A 14,375-nucleotide genomic window follows, 5' to 3' on the forward strand; every position below is an offset into this window, starting at 1 on the left:
CCTGGTCCGACCTCCATTGACTTTGTCCTTGGCTTTGTTTCATTCCATGACAGGATGAGTTTTGTGCGCAGGAACACATTTGAAAACGAAGCAACTTTGAAATGAAACCACTTTGTAGCACAAACACAATCAGTTACCTTTTTTTTTTATTTTCACTCGTGAATCCTGTTAAAAGCTCTCTCTGTTTCCTTTAACTTCTGATAGAAGCGCTGAGATATTTATCTGTGGGGGGGGGGGGGGGGGCTTTTTATAACACCCCTTTTAAGGTTGGGTTTGTAACGAGGGTGGAGAGCACAAAGTAGGAGATGAAGTCCCGTCTCTGCGTTTTTAAAAGAGGAGCGCTCGGTCACGTGACCCACGTCCTCCGAGTGAACGCAAGAACCGAGTTCTGCTGACGAACGGAAAAAGCGCCACTCTCTCGCTCGACACTTTCTCAGCGGGCACGTGTCAGAGATGGCGGGTTGGCGTCGACAAGGCGCCAGCTGGATCTGTCCGTGTAGGGAGTGAGGCAGAGCGGGGGGAAACAATAACAGAAAAGTCCCATAGAACTCTAAGATGACTCCTGCTAAACTTTCAATGGCCTGGCAGGGTGTCGGGACCGCTTTTCTCACCAAGTCCCCCCCCCCTCCCCCTCCTTAGTGGGTGGTCCAGCTGGCTCGGTGCATGGCATTATTGTCGCTGTTCACTGGAAAGCTTCTGAAGGGATCAGAAGAACACACACACCCCACTTCCTCAGGCAAGCCATCCGCTGGACCCACACACACAAGCCTCCGCATGGACAGAATAATAAACTAATCTAGATCGAGGATATCCTGGCACTGAAATGTCTGCTGACGTAAACCCGGAGCTAGTAGCCTACTGTATTGTAGCCTTCGTTCCGGTGACGTCCTCCTCGGGGCTGGACTGGCTGGAGGCCACTGGATGTTCCCCTTTTAATAAATTGTCATATCTAGATTAATCCATCTCCATTGAGCAGATTTTGTTTCCCGCCTCAGTTGTGGCCATGTTAAGGGGGTGCAGTGAGAATTGCCAGACCGTGAGGTTTCATCTCTGTGAGGGAGATAAGGAGAGAGACAGGCACATGGCCACGGTGGCTTATCAGAGGCTGCCTCGTGGCGCCCAGAGAGAGGCTAAGTCTGCCCCCATGGAGAACCTGGCGGGAAGGTACAAATAAACAAGTTGGAGAGTATCTACCATGAACATCTGCCCATTTGCAGAGCTAGTCCAATGTGACCCAGTAACCTTGCCTAAAGACGCGTGTTACAAAGAACTAACCCCAAATAACTAGCAAAATGTACAAACCTTGGGCACCAGCCCTCCAGCTGACTGGGTTGTCTTGCAGAGCTTAAATGGATAGTGTGTTTTTTTTTTTTGCGATTCGAGGAAAAGCCCTTGTTCAACCTACCCAGAGTCAGATGAACTCATGGATGCCATTTTTCTGTCTCTGCGTGCAGTTTGAAGGAAGTTGAAGGTAGTTTAGCTAACTAGCACAATGACTAGAAAACTACTGGAACAGCTAGCATGCTCATCAAGTTCATGTGACTCTGGGTAAGTAGAGAAAGGGCTTCGTCGCCAAAATGTATCCCTTTTTAAGCTCTGCAAGTTAACCCAGTTAGGTGGAGGGCTGATGTCCAAGGTTGGTCAATTTTAAAGATGTATATAAAATATATACACTGCTGAAAAAAATAAAGGGAACACTTAAACAACACAATGTAACTCCAAGTCAATCACACTTCTGTGAAATCAAACTGTCCACTTAGGAAGCAACACTGATTGACAATAAATTTCACATGCTGTTGTGCAAATGGAATAGACAAAAGGTGGAAATTATAGGCAATTAGCAAGACACCCCCAAAAAAGGAGTGATTCTGCAGGTGGTGACCACAGACCACTTCTCAGTTCCTATGCTTCCTGGCTGATGTTTTGGTCACTTTTGAATGCTGGCGGTGCTCTCACTCTAGTGGTAGCATGAGACGGAGTCTACAACCCACATAAGTGGCTCAGGTAGTGCAGTTCATCCAGGATGGCACATCAATGCGAGCTGTGGCAAAAAGGTTTGCTGTGTCTGTCAGCGTAGTGTCCAGAGCATGGAGGCGCTACCAGGAGACAGGCCAGTACATCAGGAGACGTGGAGGAGGCCGTAGGAGGGCAACCACCCAGCAGCAGGACCGCTACCTCCGCCTTTGTGCCAGGAGGTGCACTGCCAGAGCCCTGCACAATGACCTCCAGCAGGCCACAAATGTGCATGTGTCAGCATATGGTCTCACAAGGGGTCTGAGGAGCTCATCTCGGTACCTATTGGCAGTCAGGCTACCTCTGGCGAGCACATGGAGGGCTGTGCGGCCCCACAAAGAAATGCCACCCCACACCATGACTGACCCATCGCCAAACCGGTCATGCTGGAGGATGTTGCAGGCAGCAGAACGTTCTCCACGGCGTCTCCAGACTCTGTCACGTCTGTCACATGTGCTCATGTGCTCAGTGTGAACCTGCTTTCATCTGTGAAGAGCACAGGGCGCCAGTGGCGAATTTGCCAATCTTGGTGTTCTCTGGCAAATGCCAAACGTCCTGCACAGTGTTGGGCTGTATGCACAACCCCCACCTGTGGACGTCGGGCCCTCATACCACCCTCATGGAGTCTGTTTCTGACCATTTGAGCAGACACATGCACATTTGTGGCCTGCTGGAGGTCATTTTGCAGGGCGCTGGCAGTGCACCTCCTTGCACAAAGGCGGAGGTAGCGGTCCTGCTGCTGGGTTGTTGCCCTCCTACGGCCTCCTCTACGTCTCCTGATGTACTGGCCTGTCTCCTGGTAGCGCCTCCATGCTCTGGACACTACGCTGACAGACACAGCAAACCTTTTTGCCACAGCTCGCATTGATGTGCCATCCTGGATGAACTGCACTACCTGAGCCACTTATGTGGGTTGTAGACTCCGTCTCATGCTACCACTAGAGTGAGAGCACCGCCAGCATTCAAAAGTGACCAAAACATCAGCCAGGAAGCATAGGAACTGAGAAGTGGTCTGTGGTCACCACCTGCAGAATCACTCCTTTTTTGGGGGTGTCTTGCTAATTGCCTATAATTTCCACCTTTTGTCTATTCCATTTGCACAACAGCATGTGAAATTTATTGTCAATCAGTGTTGCTTCCTAAGTGGACAGTTTGATTTCACAGAAGTGTGATTGACTTGGAGTTACATTGTGTTGTTTAAGTGTTTCCTTTATTTTTTTGAGCAGTGTATTTTATCTCCTTGCCAAAACGCAATGAATGATTGAATGAAGCCTGAGGCGTGGAGCATCTGACTAAGATTCTGAGTATATATTTCTGATAGCAAAGTGTGTGGTTCAGTGCATTACTTACTAGTCAGGAAGACTTTGTTTGACTTTCATTCAAATGTCAACAACCACCCTGTGCTTCCTTCTGAACTGGGGCCACGTTCTCAATCAGGTCCTCCACCAACCCTACCTCCAGTAGCAACCTGACTTTCTCAGGAGAGACCCCCTCCCCAATTTCGCTCTGCCTCAGCCGTTTGACGTCGAAGGACGACCGAACGATACGCCTGCTTTGGCATTCCCTTGCCAGGCGTCTAAAGACCCAAGCAAAGGGCAATGATTGCCTTGCTTGTGAGCGGCCGCATTTCAATTTGAATGATAAAGTCTAATCCCGAGCGCTTTGCCGTAACCGCTCACACGCTGCCATTTTGTGCCTTTGTCATTTTCCTCATTTTTCCTGGCTTATAAATGCAACTGCCCTGACCCAGCACAAACAAGCTCCCCTATCTGCATAGCCTCAGGCTGGAGGAGCGCAGCTCTGTAATCCTCCAGGGTCATGAAGCTACCTTTCAATTAGCAAGAGGGTTAGCTCTATGACACAGCAGATGACTATCTGTCTCAATAATCCCCCATCATTAATCAATGGGAAGCCAATGGAAGACAGAGTGCCCTAAATCCTTCAGGACTAGTACTGAGGATTGCTTTTCCCCCTCTACCCCAGCTTTGGGGCCTCACTCTGTTCTGAAAGAATGAAGTTGAAACCACACACTTATTTCTCTCTCTCCTTCCTTCCTCCTCTCTTGCTCTCTCTCGCTCTCTCTCGCTCTTCAGCTTCCCCCCCATGAATGACTCACGGAAACACAGAATACCTCATTTTGAGGCAGATTGCTACATTGCTATTAACTGTGTCGGTTTGTTGATTTCTATCAACAGCCGAGGTCTGGATTCAATCACCGCAGCAGATTTGTCCAACTTAAAATGGGTCTCAAAATAATGTGTCTGTGTATAGTGCGGTCTTAGCACAGTAGTCACAGAGCTGATTGAGAATCAGTCCTTTAGCTAAAAATAGAGAAGTTCATGTTATGAATTTGAGTCTTAAGACAAGCAGATGCTAACGCGTGTATATTATGTATGCGCTGTAGAATTGGTGTCTAAATAAGCCTAGTGGGGAGCTCCCGAGTGGCACAGCAGTCTAAGGCACTGCATCTCAGTGCTAGAGGCGTCACTCCAGACACCCTGGTTCGAATCCAGGCTGTATCACAACCGGCCGTGATTGGGGGTCCCATAGGGCGGCGCACAATTGGCCCAGCGGCGTCCGGTTTTAGCCAGTGTAGTCCGTCATTGTAAATAAGAATTTGTTCTTAACTGACTTGCCTAGTATAAAATAAATGTTAAAAAAAAAAAAAAAAAAAAAGAGCTTTAAGCTAAACCAATCAGATGTGTTTTAGACGGTAACCCCATAATATTTGACAGACTGCTGAAGGTTTATCTTATCCAGTATGCAGAGTATACACGTTAACAGGGTGTTTAGCCTTTGCGGCTATCAAATGCAGTGTGTTTACATCTAGCCACATACCACCAGACACGGTGCGAATCAATACCCGTCCAGAGTCACCCATCTCTGCTTACAGCATCTCTCTGTTTTTACGATGCAGTCATTTCTTTTCAGTAACTCCTAGCAGAGGCTCATTTCCTCCGAGATGACATTGTTGTGGTGTGTCTGAGCGGGAGGGGCCCTCTCGGAGCTACACTAGTTCACCCCTCCCTTCTTGTGTGTATCGACACATCCTAAAAGCAGCCAGCAAGGCCACTTAAGAGTACTTGCCAACTGGGTGAATACAGTGTTACTGCTGCATAGAGACTGCAGCTGGGAAGAAGGCGTGGTGAATGAGGAAGCAGAGTGACTAAGAGGGGGATATCACCGAGGGGGGGGGGATACCTCCTAGCGTTCCTCACCTCTGTAGGGGGGCGAGGGAGCAGCTCAATTAAATTCAGAGAAGAGACAGCTGTGTGTGTGGTGTGAGAAAGAGAATTAGAGACAGCACAGTGTGTTTGTGTGAGGCAGAGACGTGTGTGTGAGAGAGAATTAAAGAGACAATACACTGTGTGAGAGAGCGAGGCAGAGACGTGTGTGTGTGTGTGTGAATGCACTACTGAAAGGACACGTAAAGGTTCCATGTGAAACGAGGGTGAAGTACCGGTAGTGGCTGTTATTCAGTAAGGCATCTTTTCTCTGCTTCAGTTTCAGCACATCTGCCTGGCGTTCTCAGAAATAAATCATTTAGAAACTCAATATCCGAAGAGAGACGGGGGATTAAATTGTCTGTGGACTAAAATGGAGGAGTAAAAAATAAATTTTGCGTGTGATACTTTGTGTCCGCTCCAGTATGGCTGAAAAGAAAGCGAGGGAATTGGAGTGATTGAGGAAATGCCTGGCTCGCTTCCGAGTAGTCTCCTTGAATGTGAAATGATTGAGATTGTCATGGAAACACAGGAGACTTTCAGGGAAATTGAGAAGTTTGGGTTGATGGGACAGGAGATTTGAGGTGAATGTGCATGCAGAGGTTGAGAAGGCCCCCCCCCCCCCCCCCCCCCCCATTGACAGAGTTCACACTGGCAGCAGAACTCGGTACATTCACGCTCCACACATTATCTGGAGGGATTTTAATACACAAGAGTTAAGTGCACCAAGAGTGTGTCCAACCGTAGGTTATTACTGGATATTTACAGTTCTATACATATGGGTACTTTACCTGGACTGTACAGCTAGAACCTGAAATCGTACTCATCATTATTTTCAACATCATCCCACATCCATGTTATTTTCCCTGCCTCTTTCCTGTTCGGAGAATCTCTTTCCTGTTTGCGATTCTCCGAAACAGGAAAAGATTGTTCAGGTGGTATCTGCTGTTGTGCTCCTCTTCCCCTAATCTCTCTGACGTGACAGTAATATAGGCAGTGATATAAGCTCGATGTGATCATTTTCACCCCTTTCCAGTTGATTTAGTCCTGACTACCCCTGTCCTATTTCTCCCTGTGCCATGGATTTGACGTTTTCGCCTAACCATACCCAGAATTAGATATAGACACCAAGGCCACGCATCTCCTAAGCCCTCTGTCTTGGCAGGGCATTCCAAGCTGCCCTGTATGAGGTCGGAGTTTGGAATGGATCAAACTGCAGGTGGGCGTCAGCCTCTTATAGCGTCATGTGGCTCTGAGTTGAGTTCCTCCATTGGACCGGTTCCTGGTTTACAGTGGGGGAGCGCTCATAGCCTGGGGTTAAACTAACTGACCCATTTGGTGCTGGGGGGGGGGGGGGGGGGGGGGGGGGCAGCAGTATGTTGATGTATTTCATCATGCATGACCACGGTGCTAGTCATTACCACTTCTGTCGTCCCCTTTCACTTCCTAATCTCTGTCCCTGTCCCTCTCTCTTGTCTCTGCGTTGTTGTGCCCGATGTACGCCTCGGTCAAAATCTCAGACCCGGGATTCGTCACATCGTGTGTCACAATGTTTTCCTCATTTTTGTTTCTCTACCGAAACAAGAGTGGACCGGCTCAAACTTGGCTCACACCAACCGTACTAGGACCGTAGAAATGGGCAACGGGGGGCTGCAAAAAAAACTGCAACTAAAGGGGAGGAATCAATCCCAGTCTAATCGCTACAACACTGATCGAGACACCACCACCTCACTGACCGCATCTCACCAGGAGAGCACCAGAACAACAGTACTACTCCTACGGAATGAGGCCCATTAAAAACCAACCACCCCCCCCTCACTTTCCTCCCCCCATTTCTTTGTCTCTACCTTTTGCTCCCCTCCTCCCCCTCTGCAGAGGCCATAGTGGACCCGTCCAACGCGGGCGTGGTGGCGGGGGCTATCATCGGCAGCCTGCTGGCCCTGCTGCTGGTCAGCGCGCTGATTGCCGTCCTGGTGACCCGCAGTCGTCGACAACGGCGCGGCTACCCCGGCAACGGAGAGCCGGGCGCCTACGGGAACAAGGCCCGCCTCTTCGGCGGAGCTGGCAACAAGAATGGAGGCACTGGGCCCAACATCAACGGACCCATCTATACGTACCGCGAGAGTGACCCCGGAGCGCTGGCCAAGGTTAACGACTTCCACGGCCCGCCAGGCTCCAACCCCACCGCCCACGACATCCTGCTGAGCAGCGAAATGGATGAGGCGGAGCGCCGGAAGTTCGACGCACTCGACGACAGCCTGGAGGAGGAAGAGGAGCGCTACGACAGCTTCAGCGTGGGCATGGCGCCAGCCTATCACATCCACCGGCGCGACGATGAGATGGGAGGGGTCAACATTTACCTGGATGACGACATGGAGTCACAGCGGGACGGGTCGGTCATCTCCCGGACTGCCATCTACGTCTAGAGAGGGACGGTCAACCCACTGGGTCCAGGAGGGAGAGCTGAGGACAGGGAGGAGAGTCCACCGCCAACCTCCAACCACCTCTCTGAAATGATACCACCAACCACCCTTCCCCTGCATACTATAGAGACATGCTTCGCTTATGATTATTTTCTATTAAAATAAATCACTACAGAAGCAAAACAAGGAGTTGAAACTGATCTGTAACTGATGGACAAGCAGAATGATGACTTGAGGGCACTGCTGAATGACTAGACGTCTCGAAGTTAGTCAGTCTAGCCCAAAACTTAAACGATGTATCTCCTATTCGATGCTGCTTACTGCTCCATTTAATTTCAGCTTAGCAAGTGAAACACGAAGAATGGCCGTGTGACTGCGTTAGTAGCCAACTAATCCACAGGACTGCAAACATCGTAAAGACTTTTCTTCTTGGTAAGGAAATGTACCATTCAATGTCACCTTCATGGTAAAACTTTAGACGCATTCATAGATGGTCACACTAGTTCTATAACCACTGCTACTGCTTCAAGATGTCCTCCGGTGAACCGCGGTGTAGAGGGCAAGGAACAAAGCTGTAACTTGCTTAATGTGCATCGTCACAGGCATTCATACACAGTGTTTTGTAATGGTCTTTGTATTCTCAAGATGTTTGGGCCTTAAGGCCTCGTGGAAGCACATTTTGGTTTTAATGACTATTAGGCAGAGGTTCGTCCCACCAACTTAGTTTCCAACTTTATTTTCATGCACTTTTCCTTCTTTCTAATGGCTTTGTGATTATTTTCTTTTACATTTGGGAGTCCAGCGACATGGTAGACCAAGCCGGGGGTGGGGTTTGAACGAGAGAAGTGGAGCGACCAGATCCGTTTTTTTGTTTTTTTTCCCACCTGAATGTTGGCTCTGTTCATGTTGGTGGAATGTCACCGCTAAGCAGGGGTCAGCGGGTCAGCCGGCACCGTCCGAGGTGTGCTAGCCTACCATGCTTAGGGTCCAAAACCAGCGTGTCTAGTTTGCCTAAGGACAGATAACAGACCCACTGACAGATGGACAGGCACACCCATCTCTAACTGTGCCTCCTGCTCTGCCTGTCAGGTTGACCAATTAGAAGGGAGCGCACTCCATTTCCCCGGCAAGTCGATCAATGCGGCGTCTTTTTAATGGCAACGAGATGTTTCGCCGCCGACGCTCGAGGATCAGAGGCAGAGGCGGAATATTTCCCTCTCTGTTTTTACCAGAACAAGCTGTTCCTACCCCGCATGTTTCATTCAGGAGTGGAAGAAAGTGTTGTGCGTTATCTTGTGCAGAGGGATAGAGAGAGAGGCTGATTTCCGGCTGGTATTGAGTACTTGTGCGATTTAATCCAGTTAAACCGAGCTGCACATAAGGCTGAAATTACGAAATTTTGCTCCCGAATACAGTAGGAATTATGAGGTGGTATGAGGTAGACTGTCTATGATCAATTATCTACTTAGACTTAGAAATATTCTCTTTTTTTTAGCAGGGCGGAATACTTAGAGTATTTTTATTTATTTTGCTGTATCTCTCTGTAATCTCTTCTGGCCTTCTGAGGGGGCGGTAACACATTAAATACGCCTGTGACTGTGTGTGGGGGTATTTCTGACCATGTGCGAGGCCCATTAGTTCTAAGCCTGGCCGGCATATGTGTTTTCGACTTCTGAGTGGACCGAATTTGACTCTCTGCCAGACCTGGAACGAGGGTAAGGAGCTAACCCCACCCGCGGTATGTTCCACTGTCGGATTAGCGGCGTACACTTTAAAGCAGCGGCCGCGCGTGGGTGTGCTGACGAGTGTGTCAATTGTGCAAGGGTGTGTGTAGCGTGATTGAACAGATTTGTGTCGGCGAGTGGATTTTGAGTTGTGTGTATATCCCACACGCTGATTCACCGCGTAATAGCTCGATATTATGCAGGAGTTGTTTTGCATAATTTCATACATATGGATTGCTAAGCCTATCATGATTTTATCTCGGAGTCATTCATCACTCATTTCATGCACAGTAACCTCACTGATGAAGGGGTTGGGGGACGGTGATAGGAAACTGCTTAGCACGAGGACCCACATGGACATGAATATTTCACTGGCGGAGCCGGAGTGACTCAAAGGGCCTTTGGAGTGGTCTCCTGTGCCACCCCTGACAGATGAACACTTGATTGGGTATTGGTATCCGGGCCGCTGCTCTGAAACTGTCGTGTTCGACTCCTCCTTTGCCTTTTATCACATATTCATATCACATTATCAGATCATCACCACTGTGTCCAAATGAACGGGTTGTTTCCCTTATGATGTTTTGTGCGAATGGGTATAAGCATTTTTTTAAATGAAGAAAAATAACAGTCTTCTGTGAAGTGTTGGTTGTGTATTTCTTGATGTAAAATATCCATGTAATGAAGTAAGTGTGTATTTATCTTCGAGGCTTCCTATAAGAAATGTTATTTTAGAAGTGCTGTGTAGATTATGGTAAATTGGTCCATTTATCACAGACTACTATTATGGGAATTGGTTGGAAAATAACCAATGACTACAAATGACCTTACTGTAATTATATGTGTGTCAAGGCATGTATCTTGTAGCCTACTGGTACATAGAGGTACATTATATTATCGAGGGCCTTGAACTCCAAGCTGCTCTCACCATTTTCTCCACACAAACACACTCTCTCTCTCTCTATCTCTCTCTTCCACAGATAAACTCACATGAGAGCATATAATCACCTTCTCTCAAGATCTGTTTCACCCATAGAATGCGCACACACACACACACACACATAAATATTTTTCCCCGACCTGACACACACCTTGGGTGCAATGCCTCCCATTAGCAGGGGCAAGATTGTTCCTCGTTGGGCTCCATCATCATTGTCCATTTTGCTATTAAGATGAACAGAGAGAGAACATCTCTCTCTACAAAGGCTTAACCTTTCATTCCCCATTTCCCTGTTTTTAAGAAGTAAACCAGCACCAATTTCACCAATTTCACATGGAATAAAAAGCAAAGTTTCTGGGATGCAATTACTCTCCGTGTCTAAGGGCAGTAGTGGTGGTCATTTTAAGAAGCCTAATGGGTCACGACAGCCTACAATTCATGTCCGACTCTAATCTCAAGACAACCAAACAAAGCCTTAAATTCACAATTCCACCACATGCAGTATTCCCTGTGTCCCTCGTGTACATAGTATAAATAAATCGAACATAACGTGCAACAAGCATGACTAATTGATGTGGTCATGTTAGCCTAGTTGCTGGCATAATAAGATATTCATTTTTCCCGGCTCAATTCTACAGTGGGGTATGTTTTTTTTTTTCTTCTTGTGCACAATATTGACAGGATTATGACCTGGAGAATATGACTAATATTAAAATGCTCCTATATTCCCAGATGTTCCCAGATATATTCCCTCCCACTACAAGCTGCTAGTATAACGATGTTTTCTGTATCACCATCTGACATTGTGGGTGTTTCGTTCCAGTTTGTCCTGTCACATTATTTTTGTATTCTGGTGTTATTAAAGTATGATGGATTTCTAAATATGATTTGAGTCTTGTGTGTGTTCTGAAATTCACTAAAGCATCCCATGTATGTAACTTTAGTCTTTCACTTTTCAATAATTCATTCAGACAGCGTAGTGGTCCGTCTGTGAATTTGATTGTGTGTAACATGTATATCGACAATGTTTTGCTTTAGCCCTTGCTGTTATTAGGTGTACCTCGATATAGAACTGAAACGATTCTCATTATTACACCAGTGGAGGTTCCTCAGAGGAAGAAGGGAAGGACCATCCTCAGTGTATTTCAGAAAAACAAAATAGTGAAACAGATTAAATATATTCACGTGACCAAATAATTGATTAAAACACACAGTTTTGCAATGAAGGTCTACCGTAGCCTCAGCAGCACTCTGTAGGGTAGCACCATGGTGTAGGCGGAGGACAGCTAGCTTCCGTCCTCCTCTGGGTACATTGACTTCAATTCAAAACCTAGGAGGCTCATGGTTCTCACCTCCTTCCATAGACTTACACAGTAATTATGACGACTTCCGGAGGACGTCCTCCAACCGATCAGACCTCTTGCTGCATGAACTGATATGTTGTCCACCCAATCAAAGGATCAGAGAATGAATCGAGTACTGAAAGCTACAGCTAGCTAGCACTGCAGTGCATTACATGTGGTGAGTAGTCGACTCAGAGAGAAAGACTAGTTATACAGTTTTGAACAAGAGAGAGAGAGAGGGAGCTAGCTATATTTCATAGTATATATTCTTTTCACTTACTTAGCTAGTGTCAAATGCAGCTAGATCGTTTAGCCTACTCAAACACCCGGCTCTAACAGAGAGGGATGCTATGTTAGCTAGCTGGCTATGGCTGTTCGACACTGGAACTCTTCCAAGTAAAGGTAAGCTTTTGGCTTTATTCAATTAATGCCACCGGGGCCTGCCGGTGTAACTGCTAAACTGATTGCTGCTGACCACACTGTTCTGCATGATTGTAGCGGGTTTACTAACGCCTTAGTTCTAGTAGCAATGCCTATGTTGACTATAACCTGACAACAATGTACATTTACATTACATTTAAGTCATTTAGCAGACGCTCTTATCCAGAGCGACTTACAAATTGGTGCATTCACCTTATGACATCCAGTGGAACAGCCACTTTACAACAGTGCATCTAAATCTTTTAAGGGGGGGGGGGGTCAGAAGGATTACTTTATCCGTAGGCTGTGTGTAGCAGTCATGGAATGAAGGTTAGGCTTAAAGTTGTTTTCGCCTGGTCACAGACAGCTGATGCACTGCACTGAAGTCCACAAGCGAAGGGAAAAGGTGAGAGGAGAGCACATAGATGAGAGAAGGAATTATATATATATATATATATTATATAAACAGCTCGTTATATATATATATATATATATAACGAGCTGTTTGTATGTGTCCGGTATGAAAGTGAACTGTTTGTGTTCAGGGGTGTATTCATTGCGGCGATTCTGTTGAAAAAAAAAAAAAAGTTTCTTAAGCGGAAGCGAACAAAACGGGGATAAACATACCTGAATTTGTCCAATAGAAGCTCTTGCCTGCATCTAGCTGATCTAGGGTTGCAAACAAGACTGTGCAAGGTGGTATTGAATGTGTCACTGTCACCATTATTACTCAAAATTCTCTCGAGCTGTGCACCTACGTTGTAAACTTTCATTCGTAGGCTAGTTTGTAGCAACCTCATGATGGGCACAGGGAAAATGAGAGTCATGTAATAGCCTAAACTTATCAATGTTACATTGAGCTGGGTGAATGGAATATGAAAAGTCATCCAATATGCTGTAATAAGGCCATGTTCATAAAAAAAAATCATCCTCCCTCATCTTAAACCGCACCAACCGCCACTGTATTACACAGAGAACTGTCTGTTCTTTGTTACATTTATCACATTGTTCCACAACATTCCTATCTAGACCAGTGTAATTACCCAGAGTGCTAGAGAAACTATAGGGTTATTCATGTGTAACAATGCTATAATAAACGTAGCGTAACCATCATGCCAAGACTACTGATACAACCAGCAGTTTCTCAAGTAGATGCATTGAGGGTTCCCTGAATGAGTTGTTCACAACAAGTGGGCTGGATGGTGTTATTTTTAATGTTGGCTACAGTTCCAAAATGATATTGATGGACTTAAATAAGGTGGCTTATTCAGACAAACCTGTGGTACTACATTGCCACAACATCCTTGACTGTAGTCTATGAGAGAGACCGTTTATGGTCCTCCTGAGGCCACTTTAGGTCCTCGTCTGTCGCCTTGACTACGCCTCTTTGCGGCACTCTGTCAAACCCTCTCTTCATTCGGACCTTTTAACTTTGTTGACCTAATGCAGGCGATTGTGACATGAATGGCATAGTTTCAGTTAAGGGAACGGTAGTGAAAAAATAACCTTTGAAGATCTCTGTACATCAGGGTTCTCCAACTGGCCCCAGGGTTCTCCAACTGGCCCCAGGGTTCTCCAACTGGCCCCAGGGTTCTCCAACTGGCCCCAGGGCTCTCCAATTTGGCCCCAAAATAGAAAGACGCATGTGATCATATGCAAATGTAAGCAAGGTTTTAAATTGTATTTTAGTCCAATATTATATCTCTTTGGTCTTTTTGCAGTCTGCAAATGATTTGTAATTAATTATGGTCTGCCCCCCGACCATCCGCTCAACAAAAAATCGTCCCGCGGCTGAATCTAGCTGCTGATCCCTGCTGTACATGGTGTGGAATTATAGTTTCCGAAAGTCAACCTACCTCAAGTCTGCTGGCATGTAAAGGCTTTGAAAGGTTAGACATTGTGAATGACAAACAATTACCTCAGACAATCTACAATCTTTGGGTGTCAACTGACAAGGTGGAAGGATAGCAATTGTTTTTGGCGGGGCACACAGGCTGAATGTTAAATAATGCACCAGGGCGCATAACGACTGAAGTAGACCTGTTTATTTTTTAAGGTAATGGAATGTAGTTTTTCAAAATTGCGTCATCAGGTAGAGCTGACATGCACAAAAAAATGTGTTTGCATATTATTTGTTTAGTTCCACGTTGTTTTGAACAGTGACTGAGATGGAACTTCTTTCCTCACGAGACCAATGTGTTAGAGAATGTGGATTTTGGAATGTGGATTTTGGATTTTGTAGGTCACCGTCTATGCTAATTATTTTCTTCATTAGAAACGACCCTTTATCC

At 46.4% G+C, this 14,375-nt stretch overlaps 1 protein-coding gene across 4 annotated transcripts in view; it reads left to right on the plus strand.

Moving 5' to 3' along the window:
- The window catches only part of LOC129831252 (nectin-2-like), a 93,230-nt gene that overhangs the window by 29,118 nt on the left and 49,737 nt on the right, over nt 1-14,375 (plus strand). The window contains exon 7 of one of the 4 annotated variants that reach the window (XM_055894453.1): nt 7,113-11,208. The exons of the other annotated variants lie outside the window; for them this stretch is intronic. Within the exon in view, the coding sequence (XP_055750428.1) occupies nt 7,113-7,663 (551 nt within the window). The 3' untranslated portion in view covers nt 7,664-11,208. Of the gene's footprint in view, nt 1-7,112; nt 11,209-14,375 lie in introns of those variants that run through there. 4 annotated transcript variants of the gene reach the window in all.

Source organism: Salvelinus fontinalis, chromosome 32 (assembly GCF_029448725.1).
Source record: "Salvelinus fontinalis isolate EN_2023a chromosome 32, ASM2944872v1, whole genome shotgun sequence".
Lineage (NCBI taxonomy): Eukaryota > Metazoa > Chordata > Actinopteri > Salmoniformes > Salmonidae > Salvelinus > Salvelinus fontinalis.